This window comes from Gopherus flavomarginatus, chromosome 20 (assembly GCF_025201925.1).
Source record: "Gopherus flavomarginatus isolate rGopFla2 chromosome 20, rGopFla2.mat.asm, whole genome shotgun sequence".
NCBI classification, from domain to species: Eukaryota; Metazoa; Chordata; order Testudines; family Testudinidae; genus Gopherus; species Gopherus flavomarginatus.
The window spans coordinates 821,298-843,012 of NC_066636.1; the positions used below are offsets into that span (position 1 = coordinate 821,298).

Genomic DNA, 21,715 nt, shown 5'->3' on the forward strand with positions numbered 1-21,715 from the left:
CCCCCACAGCCCCCTTTACTGACCCCATCCACAGCGCCCCTAGTGACCCCCCACAGCCCCCTCTACTGACCCCACCCACAGCGCCCCCTAGTGACCCCCCGCCCCAGAGTGCCCCTAGGGACCGCACCCCTACTGACCCCCCGCCCCACAGCCCCCTCTACTGACCTGCCCACAGCACCCCCTAGTGACCCCATCCACGGCACCCCCTAGTGACCCCCCAGCCTCCTCTACTGACCCAGCTCAGAGCACCCCAGTGACCCCCCCACAGCACCCCCTAGTGAGCCCCCACATCCCCCTCTACTGACCCCGCCCACAGTGCCCCTTAGTGACCCCCTGCCCCCATTGACACTGCCTCACAGCCCCTCCAGTGACCCTCCTGCCCCACAGGGCCCCTAGTGACTCCTCCTCTGAATACTGGGGGGGGGCTCAGTTTCTGGCCGACCCTCTGTCTCCTGGCAACTAGTGGGCAGGCCCTTCCCCCTGCCACGGGATGCTAAAGGTGGGGGAGAACAAAGGGGTCAGGTGACCTCCTGGCCCGGGAAAGAGACACAGTCCAGAGAGGAGGGGCTGGAGGGGGTGGTTAGTCTGGAGCTGGCTGGGGTCGAGGAGTGAGGGCAGACGTGGGGGGTCTGGCTCACTGCCCCCCCAGAATGGACGCGGCCGAGGGGTCTGGTTCGCTGTATCTACAAGCTCTGTGTTAGACCCTGTTCCTGTCATCGAATAAACCTCTGTGTTACTGGCTGGGTGAGAGTCACGTCTGACTGCAAAGTGGGGGTGCAGGACCCTGTGGCCCCCCCAGGACCCCGCTGGGGTGGGCTCGCTGGGGGAAGCGCACGGAGGGGCAGAGGATGCTGAATGCTCCAAGGAGAGACCCAGGAGGTGAAGCCGTGGGAGCGTCTTGCCCTGCAGACAGTCTGCTCCAAGGGAGAGGAGGCTCCCCAAAGTCCTGACTGGCTTGTGGGGAGCAGTTCCAGAGCATCGCCCAGGGACTCTGTGACACTCTGCCCCACAAACTGCTCTACTGACTCCCCGCCCCACAACACCCCCTACTGACCCTGCCCCACAACACCCCCTACTGACCCCCTGACCCACAGTGCCCTCTACTGACCCCACCCCAGTGATCCCCCAACCCACAGTGCCCCCAGTGACCCCATCCACAGCCCTCTCTACTGACCCCATCCCACAGCACCCCCTACTGACCCTCTGCCCACAGCACCCCCTACTGACCCCACCCCAGTGATCCCCCAATCCACAGTGCCCCCTAGTGACTCCACCCATAGTCCCCTCTACTGACCCCACCCCACAGCATGCCCTAGTGACCCTCTGCCCCTATTGACCCCAACAGCACCCCCAGTGACCCTGCCCCACAGCACCCCTTAGTGACCCCCTGCCTCACAGAGCCCTCTACGGACCCACCCCAGTGACCCCCCCAACCCACAGTGCCCCCTAGTGACCCCACCCACAGCCCCCTCCACTGACCCCACACCACAGCGTGCCCTAGTGACTCTCTGCCCCACAGCACCCCCTACTGACCGACTGCCCCACAGCGCCTCCTAGTGACCCCCCTGCCCCATAGAGACCTCTATTGACTGCACCCCAATGACCCCCAACCCACAGTGCCCCCTAGTGACCCTCTTCCCCACAGCACCCCTTGTTTGCATGCAGGGGGGTGGGACTCAGTGTCCCCGGGTGTTACTGGTTAACGAGGGGAGGGGAGAGGGAGTTTGTTGGGACACAGGACCAGAGAGGGAACTCGGGACCCCGGCCGCTGGCCTGGAGGATGGAGACCCCAGCGCCTGGTGACCTGGTGACCCGGAGACCCGGCTCAGGAGTCACAGCCGGTTCTGGCCAGTGGGGACAATGGGCTGCGGGGAGAGGACCCCGGTGACCTGACCAGCCGGCTCCAGCCAGAGGGCCAGAGGGGGGCTGAGAGGAGAGGAGACCCAGGGGACCCAGTTTATGACCCTGTTTCCCTGGAGAGAAGCCAGTGGACAGAGGGGGCTTGGGGCCGGGATATCGGAGGCCCAGCTGGGAAGCAGGGGGGCTCAGGGCTGGAGGGGGAGCAGGCAGAGCCCCCCTGGCTGCAGGGGGACTGGGATGTGCTGGGCTGAGGGAGGCCAGGCCTGAGGCTGGAGAGTTTCCTGTGCTGGGTTCAACCCTCAATAAACCTCCTGTGTTATGCTGGGGGAGAGTCACCCCAGGCTAGAGAACAGGGCCGGAGGTGGGGGGGATCGTCCCCTTCGGGGGCGAGGAGGCCCCGGGGCCCAGAGCGAGGGGACTCCCTGGGGGGGCCCATGGCAGAGACAGACGTGCTAAGGCTCAGAGAGGTGCGACTCCCGGAGGTGGAGGGGCCTGACCCCGAGAGAGAGTGGCCCCCCGAGAGGGGCTGTCGCACTGAAAGGGGCACCCCCCACGGACAGCACGGGGCCACGAGTGGGAATGACCTGGGAGTTCGTGACACGCCTCTTACTGACCCCCTGCCCCACAGCACCCCCTGCTCACCTTCTTGCCCCACAGCGCCCCCTACTGAGCCTTCTGCCCTGCTTCCTGCCCCACAGCACCCCCCAGTGACCCTGCCCCACAGCACCCCCTACTCACCCGCCTTGCCCCAGAGTGCCCCCTAGTGACCCTGCCCCACAGCGCCCCCTACTGAGCCTCCTGCCCCACTGTGCCCCTGGCCAAGGTGACTCCTGGTGGCAGTGTGGGGGAGGGGTCTCACAGCATCTGGCATCACTCCCCCCCCAACACCGCTCCCCGTTTGTGCCGAGTCAGCAGCTCGCAGCGTCCTCACCTTGAGCAGCGACATGGCTTCCTGCAGCCAGGCTGGGCACTGCTGGAGGGAAGCTCGCAGCACCAGGGGCCCCAGGGAGGGGGCATCTCAGTGCCATGGGAGGGGGCAGCTGGGATATAGCCAGTTCCATGGGGATGAGGCCATGTCCAGTGCTGGGGTTCCCAGGGGGATCTGGGGGAGACGGGGCAGTGTCCAGTGCTGGGTTCCCAGGGGGATTGGGAGGGTGGGGACGTTTCTCAGTGTTGGGGTTCCTGGGGGGGGGATTTGGGGGGGAAGGGGCCATGTCCAGTGCTGGGGTCCCCAGGGGGGGATTCGGGGGGGACAGGGCCATATCTTGGTGCTGGGAATTTGGGGGGGACAGGGCCATGTCCAGTGCTGGGGTCCCCGGGGGTGGGGTTCGGGGGGGACAGGGCCATGTCTTGGTGCTGGGAATTCGGGGGGGACAGGGCCATGTCCAGTGCTGGGGTCCCCGGAGGGGATTCGGGGGGGACAGGGCCATGTCCAGTGCTGGGAATTTGGGGGGGACGGGGCTGTGTCTTGGTGCCAGGGTTCCTAGGGGAAATTTGGGGGACAGGATCGTGTCTGGGTGCTGGGGTTCCCGGGGGGGATTTGAGGGGCTGGGGCGATGGGATGGAGCCAATCACCCATCCGTCCATGGTCCAGGAAGGGGTGGGGGAATGGGAATCCAAGGCAGTCACGTGACCCTTGAAGCCCCACCAGCTGCATGGGGGAGGGGAGGGAGAAGGGGGCGGGGTCTCAGATAGCGTTGCCTGGAGACACTAGCTTCCTTCCTAGCCGTGTCCTGTTGCCCAGCAACAGCTACCGGCTGCCACAAAAGAGTATCTACATCTGAGCAGGGAGACGGGGCTGTGAGCTTCCCCACAGCAGTGCCCCGAGCCAAGCCCCTGGTGCTGTGAGCTTCCCCACAGCAGTGCCCCGAGCCAGGCCCCCTGGTGCTGTGAGCTTCCCCACAGCAGTGCCCCGAGCCAGGCCCCTGGTGCTGTGAGCTTCCCCACAGCAGTGCCCCCAGCCGGGCCCCTGGTGCTGTGAGCTTCCCCACAGCAGTGCCCCCAGCCGGGCCCCTGGTGCTGTGAGCTTCCCCACAGCAGTGCCCCCAGCCGGGCCCCTGGTGCTGTGAGCTTCCCCACAGCAGTGCCCTGAGCCAGGCCCCTGGTGCTGTGAGCTTCCCCACAGCAGTGCCCCCAGACCAGGACCCTGGTGCTGTGAGCTTCCCCACAGCAGTGCCCCCAGCCAGGACCCTGGTGCTGTGAGCTTCCCCACAGCAGTGCCCCCAGCCGGGACCCTGGTGCTGTGAGCTTCCCCACAGCAGTGCCCCCAGCCGGGCCCCTGGTGCTGTGAGCTTCCCCACAGCAGTGACCCCAGCCGGGCCCCTGGTGCTGTGAGCTTCCCCACAGCAGTGCCCCCAGCCGGGCCCCTGGTGCTGTGAGCTTCCCCACAGCAGTGCCCCCAGCCGGGCCCCTGGTGCTGTGAGCTTCCCCACAGCAGTGCCCTGAGCCAGGGCCACTGGTGCTGTGAGCTTCCCCACAGCATTGCCCTGAGCCAGGCCCCTGGTGCTGTGAGCTTCCCCACAGAAGTGCCCCCAGACCAGGACCCTGGTGCTGTGAGCTTCCCCACAGCAGTGTCCTGAGCCAGGCCCCTGGTGCTGTGAGCTTCCCCACAGCAGTGCCCCCAGCCAGGACCCTGGTGCTGTGAGCTTCCCCACAGCAGTGCCCTGAGCCAGGGCCCCTGGTGCTGTGAGCTTCCCCACAGCAGTGCCCTGAGCCAGGGCCCCTGGTGCTGTGAGCTTCCCCACAGCAGTGCCCTGAGCCAGGGCCCCTGGTGCTGTGAGCTTCCCCACAGCAGTGCCCTCAGTCGGGACCCTGGTGCTGTGAGCTTCCCCACAGAAGTGCCCCCAGACCAGGACCCTGGTGCTGTGAGCTTCCCCACAGCAGTGTCCTGAGCCAGGCCCCTGGTGCTGTGAGCTTCCCCACAGCAGTGTCCCAAGCTAGGACCCTGGTGCTGTCAGCTTCCCCCAGCAGTGCCCTCACTTTGGGATCCTGGTGCTGCAAACTTCCACCAGCAGTGCCCCCAGCCAGGGCCCCTGGTGCTGTGAGCTTCCCCTCAGCAACGCCCCCAGACCAGGACCCTGGCACCATGAGCTTCCCCACAGCAGTGCCCCCAGATGGGGACTCTGATGCTGTGAGCTTCACCCCAGCAGTGCCCTCAGCAGTTAACTCACCCCTTGGACCCTCAGCACTGAGACATGGCCCCTGCTATAAGGCAGCCCCAAGGAACTGCCACTCTGGAGAGACAGTCCCTGTCCCCCCTCACACACTGCATCCCAGCCCCCCCCCCCCAAAATCCAGCAACCAGACAGGGCCGCCCAGAGGATTCTGGGGGCCTGGGGCCCTCGGTGGCAGGTGGCTCTGTTGGACCTCCCACCGGAGCCGCGGGACCAGCAAGCGGCAGGGCGCCCCCCTGCGGCAAAACGTCTAGAGCCGGCCCTGTTCGGCGGTGGGGGGGCCCTTCCGTTCTGGGACCCGCCGCCAAAGTGCCCCAAAGACCCGCGGCGGGGGCCCCCCACCAGCGAATTACCGCTGAAGAGGGACCTGCCGCCGAAGTGCAGCCCGCTCTTCGGCGGTAATTCGGCGGCGTGGTCCTCAGGGCACTTCGGCGGTGGGTCCCGGAACGGAAGGGCCCCCTGCCGCCGAATTACCGCTGAAGACCGGGTTGCACTTCGGCGGCAGGTCCCGCTTCGGCGGTAATTCGCTGGCGGGGGGTCCTTCTGCCGCGAAGACCGGGAGCAGAAGCAGCTCCGGGGCCCGGCCCCGCAAGAGTTTTCCGGGCCCGCCAGAGCGAGTGAAGGACCCCGCTACAGGGGCCCGAAAAACTCTAGTGGGGGCCCCTGCGGAGCCTGGGGCAAATTGCCCCTCTTCCTCCCCCCCCCGGGCGGCCCTGCACCTGGACCCGGACCCGGCCATGCCCCTCCCCTGCAGAGGCCAGCTCCTGGGTTGGCAGGAGCCCCAGGCCCCAGCCCGGCCTGGCCAGCGACTCAGCGCCGAGTCCTCCTGCCCAGGCCGCGCCAGGGAGCCGGGGGGGGGGCACCTCGGTGCTCCCTGCAGCTGCGGGTGAGCGGCCTCGAACTCAGGGCTCGGAGGCGGGGGGCTGCCAGGGGCCTGGGGCGGTGAATGTGGAGAGGGGCCCTCTGGGAGGAGGGTTTGAGCGCTGGGAGCTGCTGAGAGGGGGGAGGCCCTAGGAGAGAGGGGGGCTGTGGGATGGGGGACCCGGGGTGGTTGGTCCCAGAGCGGGGCAGGGTGAGCATACAGACACCCCCTCCCCCCCATGACCCCCCCAGTCCCAGTGGCCGAGGGGGGCCGGCTAGAGCCTGGGGGGGGATGCTGCTGAGACCCGGCAAACTCGATTCACACAAGGACCCACTGAACAGCTAGAGCGTCACAGAGCTCACCCCCCCCAGCGGGGACAGGCCCCGTGTCCCCCCACCTGCTTCGTGTGCTCAGCCCTGGGTTTGGGGCTAACGGGGGGCACCGGGGGTCCCCCCAGCGGAAGGGGGCGATGCAGACAGGCCGGGGGAGGGGTCAGGCCGAGCTGGAGGCGCCGAGGACGGAGCAGAGAGAAAAGGGGGCGCCGGGGGGGGCTGCAGGGTGTTGGGGGGGGGCGCAGGATACAGCCAGGGCCAGACGGGCCCAGCCTCGCGGTCTCTGACCCTTGTCTCCCGCCCCCCATCCCCGCCAGAGGCCAGACAGGGTTCCCCTCCCCCAGCTCCCCCGCACCCCAATCCCCCCATTCCGCCCCCGGCCTCACATACGCGTGCGCAGAGCTTCGGCACAGGCCACGCCAAAGTGCGGGGAGGGGCACGGAGCTGCCCCCCCGGCGCCCCCAAACAGGCAGGAAAGTAGCGAGACTTACGGAATCCGTGATCGGCGCGGGCGCCCCCAGCTCTGGCTACCTGCGGCCCCCCCGGCTCGGGGTGGGGCCCCCCTGCCCGCTCGGGGCCCCCCAAGTCCGCAATCCGGGCAGCGGCGAGACGTGCGGGGGGCGCAGTGAGGGGGGCTCAGGCGTCAGCGCCCCTCATTTTGCGGAGGGGGTGAGAACTGCCGGTAGAAGAGAAAACGCCCCATGTCCGTCCGTCTGTCTGTCCGGGGGGGCCGCCCCAAATCTCCCTCGACCGCAGCCCCAGCTCGCCCTCCTGGGGGGGGGCCGGACCCCCCCGGATCGCAGCCCTGGCCTTGATCTCCGGGAGGGGAGGGTTCAAATCCCGATTTTCCGCCGGGGGGGCGATGCAGAAGATGCGGGGGGAGCGGGGGGGCGCTTCAGGAGCCCTCAATCAGCCGAGGCCGGCGCATCGCGGCGACGGTGGGTGGGGCGGAGATGGAGGGGGGCGGGGAAAGGGGAGGGGGAGGGGATGGAGAAAAGGGGGGATGGGGGCGGCCGGACCCTCCGTCGGGGGCGGGGTCTTACGGCCTGGTGGGGGATGAGGGGGTGGAGAGACCCCCCCCTTTGCATGGGGTCAGGGAGCGGCTGGGGTCTGGGGGGGCTCAGGGAGGGCTCTAAGGGGCGGCTGGCGGCGGGGGGTCTCTGGGGGGGGGTCTCCTCATTGAGATTCGCTGCGGCGCTCGCAGACGCGAGCTGAATCCTGATGAGGCCCCTCAGCGACCCGACCCGACCCGACCCGGGGCGGCCCAGCGGGGGTGGGGGGTTCTCTGGGTGCCGCTGAAGACTTGACGGGGGAGGGGCGGGAAATGGCTTCAATCACCACTAGCTCCCCTCAGGCAGGCAGGACAAAGGGAAATAGGGGCACTGCTGGGGGAAGCTCGCAGCACCAGGGGCCCCGGCTGGGCACTGCTGGGGGGAAGCTCGCAGCGTCAGGGGCCTGGCTGGGGGCACTGCTGGGGGAAGCTCGCAGCACCAGGGCACTGCTGGGGGAAGCTCGCAGCACCAGGGGCCCCGGCTGGGCACTGCTGGGGGAAGCTCGCAGCACCTAGGGCCCCAGCTGGGCACTGCCATGGGGAAGCTCGCAGCACCTGTGGCCCCAGCTGGGCACTGCTGTGGGGAAGCTCGCAGCACCAGGGCACTGCTGGGGGAAGCTCGCAGCACCAGGGGCCCCGGCTGGACACTGCTGGGGGAAGCTCGCAGCACCTGGGGCCCCGGCTGGGCACTGCTGTGGGGAAGCTTGCAGCACCAGGGCACTGCTGGGAGGAAGCTCGCAGTGCCAGGTCCTGGCTGGGCATTGCTGTGGGGAAGCTTGCAGCACCAGGGCACTGCTGTGGGGAAGCTCGCAGCACCTGGGGCCCCAGGTGAGCACTGCTGTGGGGAAGCTTGCAGCACCAGGGCACTGCTGTGGGGAAGCTCGCAGCGCCTGGGGCCCCGGGTGGGCACTGCTGTGGGGAAGCTCACAGCGCCTGGGGCCCCGGCTGGGCACTGCTGTGGGGAAGCTCACAGCGCCAGGACACTGCTGGGAGGAAGCTCGCAGCGCCTGGGGCCCCGGCTGCACACTGCTGGGGGAAGCTCAATACATTGAGATCCAAGACCAGCAGCAGGAATGTGGGACGACGGCCTTGGGGTGCAGCTCCCGTGGGGGGTTGGGGGGGGGACTGTTCTTGCTCAGAGCCACCCAGACAGACAGGGACGGACAGACGTGCCCGAGACCAACTGGATAGGGACAGGGAGTGGGGGCTGGTGGGTTAGAGCTGGTAGGGGGCCTGGGAGCCAGGACTCCTGGGTTCTCTCCTCAGCTCTGCGAGGGGAGTAGGGGCTGGGAACCAGGATTCCTGGGTTCTTTCTGGGGGGTCTGGCCCATTCTCCCCAGGGCACAGCTAGAGCTGGCAATGGGGGATCCACCGCCTGCCTCCTTTCTAGCCCAGGCTCCACCAGGCCTGCACCCAACAGCTCTTTGGCAAATGCGCAAGAGAAGTGGAGGGCAAAATGTGAGGATGCAGCCACCTCTGGGGCGGGGCGCAGGGGCTGGTTATACAGGGACCCTTCACTTGGCACTGGGATGCAGCCACCTCTGGGGTGGGACACAGGGGCTGTTTAGTACCCAGCCCATGCAGCAGTTGGGGACAAGAAGTGAGGGGGACTCAGTCCCCTGCTGGAGTCTGGTCGTGAGTGAGGGGGGTAGATGGAAAGACCAGGGGGGGACCAGGCCTGGGTGCCAGGTCAGCTCCCGACTCTGGGGCTCAGGAGCCTGGTTTGGGGGCTCCTCCGACACACTGGGGGGATGGTCAGTGGGTGAGACCTGGGAGCTCTCATGTGGGGGGCACTCGCACAAGAGCCCCCAGCAACTCCAGGGGCTGGCAACGGGGGCCCCAAGCAGGGGCAGGGAGGGGTGTCAGGGAGTGTGGGGGAGTCAGGGCCCTGCACCCCGGGGCTCCCCAGGTCTCTCAGCCAGCCGGGAAAGCAGAAGGTTTATTCAGACGACAGGAACACAGGCCAGGACGGGTCTTGCAGGCACAGACAACAGGATCCTCCCCAATTGGGTCCAGCTTGGGGTCCCAGGGGCACCACAGCCCCCTTGGGGGGTCAGAGCCCTGTCTGGGCTCCCTCCATTCCCCAGCCAGCTCCTGAAACCCCCTCCCCCCCAGCGTCTCCTCCCCCCCCACTTTGTCCAGCTTCCCGGGCAGAGGTGTCCCCTGGCCTCTCCCCCTCCCTGGGTTCTCACGTTACCTGCTCAGGTCCCCTCCCTCCGGCCAGTCTCCCCTCCCCAATGCAGCTCGTCCTCCCAGGCCAACCCCCCCCCACTCAGCATTCAGAGCCCCCAGTAAGAACAGGCCCAGTTCCTCACAAGGGGATCTCCCCTCTGGGCTCGGCCTGGGGTGGGCCCTGTGCTCCCTGTGCCCCCCACGCCCAGAGCTGGGCCCCAAACTCCCCACGCCCCCTATGCCCGGAGCTGGGCCCCGCACTCCCCCGCTCCCCCTGCCCCCCACGCCCAGAGCTGGGCCCCGCGCTCCCCGCCAGCTGGTGATATGCTGGGGTGGGGCCAGAGCACAGCCCCATGGACCATTCGAGGGTTCAGAGCCCTGCCCCAGGGCTGCCAGGAGCTCTCACCTCTCAGTGGGGCCAGGGAGGGTCGGGGGCACTCGGCCCCGGGGTCGGGGGCTCTCTGCTCCAGCAGCGAAAGGCCGGATGCGTCCCCGGCCAGGAGAGGGAGCGGGACCCAGTTGGCCGGGGCACTGGGGGGAGAATGGCCCCTTGGAGCCGCAGGCCCCCATCCCTGACTGTGTGATCTGCTCCGGGGGCCAGAGCCTGTCTGGGCGACCACACGAGATGTTCCCGGGGGGCAGGGGGGGCTCCGGCCCGGGCAACCGGACGAGATGTTCTCAGGCGGGGGGGCTCCGGACAAGATGTTCCGGGGGGGAGAGGGGCGGCTCCAGCCCGGGCGACCAGACGAGATGTTTGGGGTGGAGGGGGGGGGCCTCCAGCCTGGGACCTGGAACCCAGCATCTGACTGTTCAGTTCAATGGCCGAACAGAGAGATCTGGGAAACCAGCCAGAGCAGGAATTTCAGGGTTTCCCCAGAACCCAGAGAGAAGATTCCCTGGGTCCAGACCAGACAGTTCAAATGGACATTGCCAGGGGGGAGGGGGAGAGACTCTTTTCCAGCCGACGTCATTTGCCAAAATCCCCCCAAAGGTGCAAATAGTCTTAGGGCCCAAAAAATGCATTTAGGTGAATTTACTATAAATGTTCTGCTCCCGTTATAACCCGAGTGTGTGCCAGGGCGTGTGCACATCTCAATCCCCCCCCAACCCCAGCATGTCAGGGCATCAGGGCATGTGCATGTCTCCCCCCATGGGCATTCCTGGCGGGGGGGGCCCTGTCACGGACTCATAGATCAGGCCCACGCATGGCCCCGTGCGGTCCGTGGGGGGGGAGTGCCCCTTTCAGTGCAACAGCCCTCTCGGGGGGCCACTCTCTCCCAGGGTCAGGCCCCTCCACCTCCTGGAGCCGCACCTCTCTGAGCCTTAGCACGTCTGTCTCTGCCGTGGGCCCCCCCAGGGAGTCCCCTCGCTCTGGGCCCCCGGGGCCTCCTCACCCCCGAAGGGGACGATCCCCCCCACCACTTGCCCTGTTCTCTAGCCCGGAGCGACTCTCCCCCAGCGTAACACAGGAGGTTTATTGAGAGTTGAACCCAGCATAGGAAACTCTCAGGGCCTCAGGCCTGGCCTCCCCCAGCCCAGCACATCCCAGTCCCCCTGCAGCCAGGGGGGCTCTGCCTGCTCCCCCTCCAGCCGAGCCCCCCTGCTTCCCAGCTGGGCCTCCGATACCCCCGGCCCCAAGCCCCCTCTGCCCATTGGCTTCTCTCCAGGGAAACAGGGTCATAAACCAGGTCCCCATGGCCTCCTCTGGCCGGAGCCGGCTGGTCAGGTCACCGGGGTCCTCTTCCCACAGCCCATTGTCCCCACTGGCCAGAAACGGCTGTGACTCCTGAGCTGGGTCTCTGGGTCACCAGGTCACCAGTCACTGGGGTCTCCATCCTCCAGGCCATCGGGCCGGGGTCCAAAGTTCCCTCTCTGGTCCTGTGTCCCAACAAACTCCCTCTCCCCTCCCCTCGTTAACCAGTAACACCCGGGGACACTGAGTCCCACCCCCTGCATGCACCCCCTGGAAAACACAGAAACCCCAAGAAACCCCCCACTTGGTCACAGCCCCCTCCATGCAGGAGCCGCTGGGGCAAATGTCTCTGTTCCAGCCCAGACATGGCTGCCCCCTGCCCTGCCCCCATCTGGTGCCCCTTCAGCTAGAAAAATGGGGTGTCACTGTATTAAGGTCCCCCCAGTTATGACCCATTGGCTTAGGAGCCTCGTGCAAATCCTTATGTGAGCCCCATGCTATGGAGAGGGCTAGGTTGTATTGTGTGTGCACATTGCATTAGCACATTTGCTAGGGGATTGTGCATTGCACTAGTGTGTGCACAAAGGGTGAGGATGTGTTGTGCACAGGAGTCACAGTAGCATGTTTGCAGCAGTCAGAGGTTGTGTATGTTGCACTAGTATGTGTCCAGCAGGCTGTAGGTGTGCAGTGCACAAATGTGTGTGCAGCAGGCTGAGTATGCACACATTGCACTAGCATGTGCAGCAGGCCAGGTCTGTATGCATTGCACCAGCAAGTGTGCAGCAGACTGACGTTGTGCAATTGCACAAGTGCATGTGCAATGGGCTGGGGTGTGCACATGTGGGTGTGTAATGCACTAGCAGATGTGCAGCTGGCAGGGGAAGGGGGCAGCTATCAGTGAACAGGAGAGGTGGGGATATAGGTAAGCGTGTAAGAGCAGGCACAATGCTGGCACACAGGTGTGCCCCACCACTAGCCGTGCAGGTGAGCATGTGGCTGGGTGGCAAGGGGGCACATGGAGCCAGGCGGGGGGCACTGCAGAGCCATGCCCCTGAACTAACACAGGCAGAGCTGGAGCAGGTCCCTCCCCCCAGCCACCCCTTGGCCAGCAGCTATGCTGGTGAATCCCCCACACCCACACCTCAGCCCCAGTCAGAGTGTGGCGAGCAGCCCTGGGAGCGTCAGACCTTCGGGTGTTCCCCCACCAAGCCCTCGGCCCCCTGGTTCGGTGCCCACACGGGCAGAGGGAGCCTGGGGAAGGCCCGGGGGGCAGGAGAGATGTTGCTGGGTGGCAGGTGTTGTATCTCCGAGGGTTGTGTCACCACGTGAGATGGTTAGTGACAGCTGGGCACCAGGTGTTGTGTCACCGTGGGGTGTGTTAGCAGCAGTGTGATGCGGCAGTGGCTGAGAGTGTCAGGGTGTCATGTCACTGCAGGGTGTGTTAGTGGGAAAGACAGTGACAGCTGGGCACTGCGTGTTGTATCTCTGAGGGTTGTGTCACCACGTGAGATGGTTAGTGACAGCTGGGTGGCGAGTGTTGTCAATGTGGGGTATGTTAAATGTCCACTGACATCACACTGCTGCTGAATGAGGATGTTGTGTCACCGCTGGTTGCATCAGTGTGCACATGGTTAGTGACAGCTGGGTGGCGGGTGTTGTCACCGCGGGGGGTGTTAGCTGCAGTGTGATGCATCGGTGGATATCGCAGAGCGTTAGGGTGTTGTGTCACCATGGGTTGTCAGCCTGTGAGATAGTGACAGGTGGGCGGTGGGTGTTGTCACCGCAGGGGGTGTTAGCGGCAGCGTGATGCATCAGTGGATATCGCAGAGCGTCAGGGTGTTGTGTCACCGCGGGTTGTCAGCCTGTGAGATGGTGACAGCTGGGTGGCGGGTGTTGTCACTGCAGGGGGTGTTAGCGGCAGCGTGATGCATCAGTGGATATTGCAGAGCGTCAGGGTGTTGCGTCACCGCGGGTTGTCAGCCTGTGAGATGGTGACAGCTGGGCGGCGGGTGTTGTCACCGCGGGTTGTCAGCCTGTGAGAGGTGACTGCTGGGCCGCGGGTGTTGTCACCGCGGGGGGTGTTAGCAGCAGCGTGATGCATCAGTGGATATCGCAGAGCGTCAGGGTGTTGTGTCACCGCGGGTTGTCAGCCTGTGAGATGGTGACAGCTGGGCGGCGGGTGTTGTCACCGCGGGTTGTCAGCCTGTGAGAGGTGACTGCTGGGCCGCGGGTGTTGTCACCGCGGGGGGTGTTAGCAGCAGCGTGATGCATCAGTGGATATCGCAGAGCGTCAGGGTGTTGTGTCACCGCGGGTTGTCAGCCTGTGAGATGGTGACCGGTGGGTGTTGTGTCATCACAGGAGGCGTGTGCAGCGCAGGGGGCGTGGGGGGAGCTCCACTGTACAAGATCCCTCTCAGGCCTGGGAAACGGCCCCCTGCCAGGACACTCACCTCCCCCCCATACTCCTGTCCAGGTGGGGAAAGGGGGAGGGACACAGCACAGGTGGGGGCAGGGAAGCAGGTAGGGAATGAACTAGTGCCCCCCACTCCCTCCTCCTGCCCCCTCCAGGCCAGCGTGGAACAGCCCCACCCGGTGGCCACAGGAGGGACAGCGTGGGGGGACAGGCAGACACGGGGAGACTGCCGGGGTCTAGCTGGTACAGAGGGGCTGGGGCCCGTTGTTCCGGCCAAGGCCGTGGGTCGTGCGTCTCTGCGGCTGGGGGGGACCCGTGCCTGATCAGCAGCAGGGGAGCTGGGAACAAGGGTGTTACAAAGCTGTAAGGGGCTGTGGGTGCATCATGGGGGGGGGGGATTGCTCAGCTCTGGGACTCAGGAAACTCCCCCCCCGGACAGGTCTGGACTAGAGTTTGCCAGGCACCTCGGCCGAGGGTCTGGAACGGGGACAGCGGCATCGCGTTGGCCTCTCTCCTCCCGCCTGCGCTGGACACAACAGGGGCCGCGGAGCCTGGGCCCCGGCTGAAGGGGGAACTGGCCCATCCAGCGGGGTGAGAAACCGGCTCCATCCAAATCCTGCCCAGGGTGAGAAGGGATCAGATTGCGACCGGTCGCTGGCTTTGGGAACCGCCTGTGACCCTCTGTGCCGAGCACCCCCCTTTCTGTGGGGAATGAACCTGCTGGTGGCACCTGGCTGAAGGCCTGGGGGAAGCTGAGCGCGGGTTACAAAGATGGGGCGTCTCCTCGCCCCAGCGAGGGTCAGGGGCTGACAGCTCAGGGGTGCCCCCCCCGTCTCTGGGGGATTTGGGAGTGGCTTGTGGGGGGCTGCGCCGGCTGACGGCCGAGTGGTCACAGTGCCCGGAGGGGTTTGCTGCGTGGGAGCGTTACGCGGGCCCAGTCGTACCCCCATTACAGGCTATACCTCAGGAATCCCGTCACACACGATACATCTGTCCCCTCCCAAGCCCCCTCACAGGAAGACATCCTCCCCACCTTCTCCTGCCCCCCAGCAGTGGGGGAGGGGTTTCAGTACAACAGGACAGGGCCTTGCTAATGGACCCCCCCACCCGTCTCACGGCCCCAGAGAGCCCCTAACCCAACACACACCCCTACCTGCCCTTGGGTTGCTCCTGCTCCAGCCCCCCAGGACACGCCCCCAGCTCCAGCCCCCCAGTTCAGCAACATGGAGTGTTTTCTAGTCCATCCTCCCCCAGGACCAGTCACTCCACATTGTTTACTCATGTTTAATTGTAACACAGATACCAAAATGCCCCCCCAGGGAGGGGTCCAGTTAGCAAAAGTAGGGGGGGCTGTTATTTACGTGGGGAGGATGGCTGGCTGGGGGGGGGGGTCAATAGAAAAAGTGAGCTACTTGGGGTCAGGGGGCAGCTGCCACAGCCTGGCATGGGGGATGGGGCCGGGTTGTGGGGCGGGGGGTGTTCCTGGAGCTGCAGCCACATGGCAGCGAGGACACGGCCCCGGGTGGCAGCCAGAGAAGCAAATGGAACTGCCCTGGTGATAAGTGTGGCCACGAAGGGGAGCTGGGGGGGAGCGGGGAGGCAGCGCCGTGGCCAGGATCCACTTGGCCCCGGGCACAGGGACGTGGCCACGAGAGGGAGCCAGAGGGGGCAGCGCCGTGGCCCCAAGGAGCCACGTGGCCCCAGGCACACGGACGTGGCCACGAGGGGAAGCCAGAGGGGGCAGCGCCGTGGCCAGAGGGAGCCGCGTGGCCTCAGGCACAGCGCTGTGACTAGGAGGAACCATGTGGCCCTGGAACGTGGCCACGAGGGGGAACCAGAGGGGGCAGCGCCGTGGCCCCAAGGAGCCACGTGGCCGCAAGGGGGAGCTGGAGAAGCAGTTGTCGCCACGTATGACCCAGCCATGGCTAGAACAGAAGCCGTGTGGCCACCAGCCAAGAGCTTCAGCATGAGCTGGGTGGGGTGGGGAGGCTCTGTCCGCGCCGTGGCCCCTTCTCCCGGCTCAGACCCCTCCCAGCTGAACATTCTCCAGGCGGCCTCCCGGGGCGCCCTCGGGCTCGGTGGCCACAGCGGGGTAGATCTCAATCGTCTCCATGATGGTCAGGGTGTTGCCGTAGTCCGGGGCGGTGGCGGCTGCCATGGCGGCCGCGGCAGCGGCTTCGGCCAGGGCCTCCTGCTCGTTCTGCAGGCGTTGCTGCTGGTGCAGCTTGCGGTGTTTCCACAGGTTGGAGAAGGAGCGATAGGCTTTGCCGCAGTCGGCGCAGTGGTAGGGGCGCTCGCCGGTGTGGATGCGCCGGTGCTCGGCCAGCCGCACGGCGATGGTGAAGGCCTTGCCGCACTCCTCGCATTTGAAGGGCTTCTCGCCGGTGTGCAGCCGCCGGTGGTCCTTGAGGTGGGTGGACTGGCGGAAGGCCTTGCCGCAGTCCGGGCAGGGGTAGGGCCGCTCCCCGGTGTGGATGCGCCGGTGAACCTGCAGCGAGGTCTCAGTGCTGAACAGCTTCTTGCAGTCGGCGCATTCGAAGCTCTTGGGGCAGGTGGCGCGGCGGGGCGGGGGGGGCGGCGGGGGCGGGGCGGGGGCCGCCTCCTCTGGGGAGGCCACAGCCCCCCCATCGTGGAGCAGCTCATGGGCGCGGAGCCGGGCGGCCGAGCTGACCTTCTTCCCGCAGGTGGGGCACTCGAAGCGCCGGCTCACCTTGCCGCACTTGTGCTCGCGGAGCTGCAGGGCCGTGACGAAGGCAGCGCCGCAGCCGGCGCAGACCTGGGGCTCCCGCCCGGCGTGGCTCAGCTGGTGCACGTCCAGCAGGCGCCGGAGCAGGAAGGAGCGCCCGCACTCCTGGCACTTGTAGGGGTACTCGCCTGTGTGGTGGTAGCGGTGCATGAGCAGGCGGTAGGGCCGGTGGAAGTTGATGCCGCACTCCTGGCACTTGTAGGGGTAGTGGCGGCTGTGCACGAAGAGGTGCTGCTGCAGGGTGGAGGACTGGGTGAAGGCCTTCTGGCAGATCTCGCAGCGGTAGGGGCGCTCGCCCGTGTGGGTCAGCCGGTGGCGCAGCAGGTTGGCCTGAGAGTTGAAGCTCTTGCCGCACTCCTTGCAGTGGAAGGGGCGCTCGCCCGTGTGGGTCAGCAGGTGGTTGCGGACGTGCGATTTCTTCTTGAACATTTTGCCGCAGGTCTGGCACTTGTGGCGCCGCTCCAGCTTGTGCACAAAGCGCTGGTGCCGCACCAGCTGCAGGTGCTTGGAGAAGACCTTGCTGCACATCAGGCAGCGGAAGCTGGGCCCGTTGGCCTCCGCGTTCTCCACCGAGTAGATGATGGCCAGCGGCACAACGTCGTCCGGCTTCTTGGGCGCCGGCGGGGCGGGTGGGGGCTCCGGCGGGGCAGGCAGGGGCGGCTCCGGCGGGGGGGCCGGCAGGGGGCCGTGGGAGCGGCGGTGGTAGAGGAACTTGGTCATGTTGAGGAAGGCCTTGCCGCAGGCGCAGCGGTGCAGGGGGTTGGGGGAGTGCCCGCGCCGGTGGGCCAGCAGCACGGCCTCGGTGTCGAAGGCCAGGCCACAGTCCAAGCACAGGTAGTGCGACTCGCCGCTGTGCTCGCTCTGGTGCTGCCGCAGGGCCAGCGGGGTGGGCAGCACCTTGCTGCAGAGCGGGCACTGGAAGGCGCCCTGGCGGTGGCACTGCAGGTGCAGCTGGAGCTGGTGTGCCGAGGGGAAGAGCTGCTGGCACTCGGCGCACCACGGCTTGGGCCGGCGCGGCGCGGCCGCCGCCTCCTCAGGCCCGTTCTTCAGCTCGTAGCTGTGGTCGCTGGCGGTGATGCTGGGCTCCGAGGGGGCGGGCGCGGCTCCGTTCAGCACGCCCACCGGCGCCGGTTGCGGGGGCTCCGCTGGGCAGGCGGGTGGCTCTGCCAGCTCCCCGGCGGGCGCAGCGCCCAGGTGCGTGGCCTGGTGCTCCAGGAAGTCCTTGGGCGTCTGGAAGAGCTGCAAGCACTCGCCGCATTCGTAGAGCAGCAGCTGCACAGCGCAGCCGTCCCCCCCCGCCGCTGCCCCCGCCTCCTCCGGCTTGCGGTAGGAGTGCTCCAGGTCCACCAGCGCCTGGCTCTGGCCGGCGGGTCCCGCCTCGGGGGCGGGGGGCTCCGGGGGGGCGCGGTGGGCCTGCCGGTGAGCCAGCCACAGCTCCTGGCTGAGGAACAGGGCCTTGCACTCCACGCACTCGTAGTGGATCTGGCTGGAGGCCGGCAGCTTGGCAGGCGCCTCCGGCTCCTGGCTGAGGCGCTTCAGGTGCAGCTCCTGGTGCTCCAGGAGCTCGCCCGGGGAGAGCAGCAGCTGCCCGCACTCCAGGCACTGGTACTGGCTGCTCTCCTGCACAGCCAGCGCCTGGTACAGCCCGGCCTCGGCCTCGGCCTCGCCCGCCAGCCCCACCACCTCGTAGTGCTGCTCCGGGCCCAGGTGGCTCTGCTGGTGCAGCAGCGCCTCCTCCAGGGAGCCGTAGAGCTGGCTGCACTCCGAGCACACGTAGCGATGCTCCACGAACAGCAGCGTCTCCTCCGCCGGCTCCGCCATGCCGGGGCGGGGGGCCTCACCTGCCGGGGGGGAGAGACGGGGTCAGAGATGGGAGGTCCGTGTGGGGGGGGGTGACACAAGGGGGGACCAGGGCGTTTGGGGGAGGATGACACACAGGGGGTCCCAGGGAGGGGGTGACACACGGGGGTGCTCCATGGAGGGGGTCCATAGGGGGTGACACAGGGAGGCCAGGGGGGTGACACACAGGGGATGGGGGGGCTCCATGGGGAAGTGACACACAGGGGGCGGGGGGCGGTCCGGGGGGGTGACACACGGGGGGGTCCCTGGGGAAGTGTCACATGAGGGTGCGAAGGGTCCATGGGGGGGTGACACAGAGGGTCCCGAGGAAGCTCGGTGAGGGGACAACACAGGGGGCTCCGTGGGGGGTGACACGCGGGGGATCCCGGGAGGTGACATGGGGGGGCCGGGGGCTCCGTGGGGGGGTGACACGTGGGGGGTCCCAGGAGGTGACACGCGGGGGGGCCGGGGGCTCCGTGGGGGGGTGACACGCGGGGGGGCCGGGGGCTCCGTGGGGGGGGTGACACGCGGGGGGGCCCGGGAGGTGACACGCGGGGGCCGGGGGCTCCGTGGGGGGGGTGACACGCGGGGGGGCCCGGGAGGTGACACGCGGGGGCCGGGGGCTCCGTGGGGGGGGGTGACACGCGGGGGGGTTCCGTGGGGGGGTGACACGCGGGGGCCGGGGGCTCCGTGGGGAGGTGACACGCAGGGGGTCCCGGGAGGTGACACGCGGGGGGCCAGGGGCTCCGTGGGGGGTGACACGGGGGGGCCGGGGGGGTGACACACGGGAGGGCCGGGGGCTCCGTGGGGGGTGACACGGGGGGGCTCCCGGGAGGTGACACGGGGGGGCCGGGGGCTCCGTGGGGGGGTAACACGCGGGGGCTCCGTGGGAGGGGTGACCCGGGGGGGCCGGGGGCTCCGTGGGGGGGTGACGCGGGGGGCTCCGTGGGGGGGTGACACGCGGGGGGGCCGGGGGGCTCCGTGGGGGGGGTGACACGCGGGGGGGCCGGGGGGCTCCGTGGGGGGGGTGACACGCGGGGGGGCCGGGGGGTGACACGCGGGGGGGCCAGGGGGCTCCGTGGGGGGGGACACGCGGGGGGGCCGGGGGGCTCCGGGGGGGGGGACACGCGGGGGGGCCGGGGGGCTCCGGGGGGGGGGACACGCGGGGGGGCCGGGGGGCTCCGTGGGGGGGGACACGCGGGGGGTGACACGCGGGGGGGCCGGGGGGCTCCGTGGGGGGGTGACACGCGGGGGGGCCGGGGGGCTCCGTGGGGGGGTGACACGCGGGGGGGCCGGGGGGCTCCGTGGGGGGTGACACGCGGGGGGGCCGGGGGGCTCCGTGGGGGGGGTGACACGCGGGGGGGCCGGGGGGGTGACACGCGGGGGGGGCCGGGGGGCTCCGTGGGGGGGTGACACGCGGGGGGGCCGGGGGGCTCCGTGGGGGGGTGACACGCGGGGGGGTCCCGCGCTGCGGATCCCCCCGAGGCTCCTGTCCCGTCTCACGCTCACGGGGGGGGAATCTGCCCCCCACGGTCCCGCCCCCACGCGGGGGCTCCGGCTCCACGCGGGGGGGGCCGCGGTCACGCGCTGCCCCTCCCCCCGCGGCCCCGTCTCACCTCCTTGCAGGCCCCGCTCGCTCTCGCTCACTCGCTGTCAGCCCCGGAACAAGCCGCCTGTCCATTGGCCCAGCGCTGTCGGCCAATCGCGAGGCGCGTTACTTATCGTCCGGCCAATCAACGCGCTCGGCCCGCAGGCACCGCCCCTTCCCGCGGGGAGCCGCGTAGGGAGGTTTCGCAATGACGTTAGGCCCGAGTCAAAACGAGGCTGCTCCGCCATGTTGGCAAGAGAGAGAGTGTGAGCGCTTGGGTCAAACCAATGTGAAGGGGCAGAGGGGGATTGGATCGAACCAATGAGGGCTGTGGGGGCTGGTGGGTTAGAGCGGGGTGGCAACCCCCGGGTCTCGGAGGGGAGTGGGGGCTGGTGGTCAGAGCAGGGGGGGCTGGGAGCCAGGACTCCTGGGTTCTCTCCCCGGCTCTGGGAGGGGAATCGGGGCTGGTGGTTAGAGCAGGGGGGGCTGGGAGCCAGGACTCCTGGGTTCTCTCCCCGGCTCTGGGAGGGGAGTGGGGGCTGGTGGTCAGAGCAAGGGGGTCTGGGAGCCAGGACTCCTGGGTTCTCTTCCCCGCTCTGGGAGGGGAGTGGGGGCTGGTGGTCAGAGCAGGGTGGGGCTGGGAGCCAGGACTCCTGGGTTCTCTTCCCCGCTCTGGGAGGGGAGTGGGGGTGGTGGTCAGAGCAGGGGGGGCTGGAAGCCCGGACTGCTGGGTACCCTCCCCAGCTGGGGAAGTGCTGCTGGTGTGCTTTGAAGCCCCCTGGGGCTGGTCCATACGTGCCCCTCCCGCCCCTCAGCCAGGGGAGGGGGCGGAGCTTGTCCCTAGGCAGTGGGCGTGGCTCCTAGAGACCTGCTCAAGCCCTGCCCCCAGGAACCCACAGCGATGTCGGGCCCCAGGCAGACGGGCATAGGCAGGGAGTGGGGGTGAAAGAAGACAGAGACCTGGGGGAGGGGACGGTACCTGCATAGATACCTGTAACCTTGGGGCAGGAGTTGTGGGGGTGGAGCTCAGGGGCGTGGCCTGGGGTGGTGCCAGACAGACACCTGGGCTCGGGGGCGTGGCCTGGGGTGGTGCAAGACACCTGGGCTCGGGGGCGTGGCCGGGGTGTAGACAGACAGCTGGGCTCGCGGGCGTGGCCTGGGGTGGTGCCAGACAGCTGGGCTCGGGGGCGTGGCCTGGGGTGTAGACAGACAGCTGGGCTCAGGGGCGTGGCCTGGGGTGGTGCCAGACACCTGGGCTCAGGGGCGTAGCCTGGGGTGCAGACAGACACCTGGGCTCGGGGGCGTGGCCTGGGGTGCAGACAGACACCTGGGCTCGGGGGCGTGGCCTGGGGTGGTGCCAGACACCTGTTCTCAGGGGCGTGGCCTGGGGTGGTGCAAGACACCTGGGCTCGGGGGCGTGGCCGGGGTGTAGACAGACAGCTGGGCTCGGGGGCGTGGCCTGGGGTGCAGACAGACAGTTGGGCTCGGGGGCGTGGCCTGGGGTGGTGCCAGACACCTGTTCTCAGGGGCGTGGCCTGGGGTGGTGCCAGACACCTGGGCTCGGGGGCGTGGCCTGGGGTGCAGACAGACACCTGGGCTCGGGGGCGTGGCCTGGGGTGGTGCCAGACACCTGTTCTCAGGGGCGTGGCCTGGGGTGCAGCCAGACAGAACCCCCTTGCAAAGGCATGGATGCACCCGGGCTCTGTAAAGAGCTGTATTTCCAGCGGGCAGGAGGCGCACACAGACAGGCGGACAGCAGCCAGGCTCTGTACATTTCTTTATTTCCCCGTGGGCAACACACTCAGTTACAAAAATGTCATTAAAAGAAGCAAAAAACCCACGAACAACAAACGAGCTGGGAGATCAACTCACACAGACAGCACCCCACTACCCCCGAAAGGGAAGGCGCAGGGGAGCGGGAACACCAGGGGGCAGAAGGTTGTGGGGATCTGGCAGGGAAGGGACTAGGACGAGCACAAGAGGAAA

The 21,715-nt window shown here is 68.0% G+C and overlaps 1 protein-coding gene across 1 annotated transcript; it reads right to left on the reverse strand.

Annotated features, from left to right (window-relative positions):
- Positions 1-14,825: 14,825 nt before the first annotated feature.
- Positions 14,826-18,323, reverse strand: ZNF574 (zinc finger protein 574). The gene has a single exon (XM_050930467.1). It carries the CDS (start codon positions 18,121-18,123, stop codon positions 15,577-15,579), a length of 2,547 nt encoding a protein of 848 aa, XP_050786424.1. The 5' UTR covers positions 18,124-18,323; the 3' UTR covers positions 14,826-15,576.
- Between the last annotated feature and the right edge of the window lie 3,392 nt (positions 18,324-21,715).

Excerpts from the sequence above, each read along its gene's own strand:
- ZNF574 (XM_050930467.1), bottom strand. The coding sequence starts at position 18,123 with ATGGCGGAGCCGGCGGAGGAGACGCTGCTGTTCGTGGAGCATCGCTAC.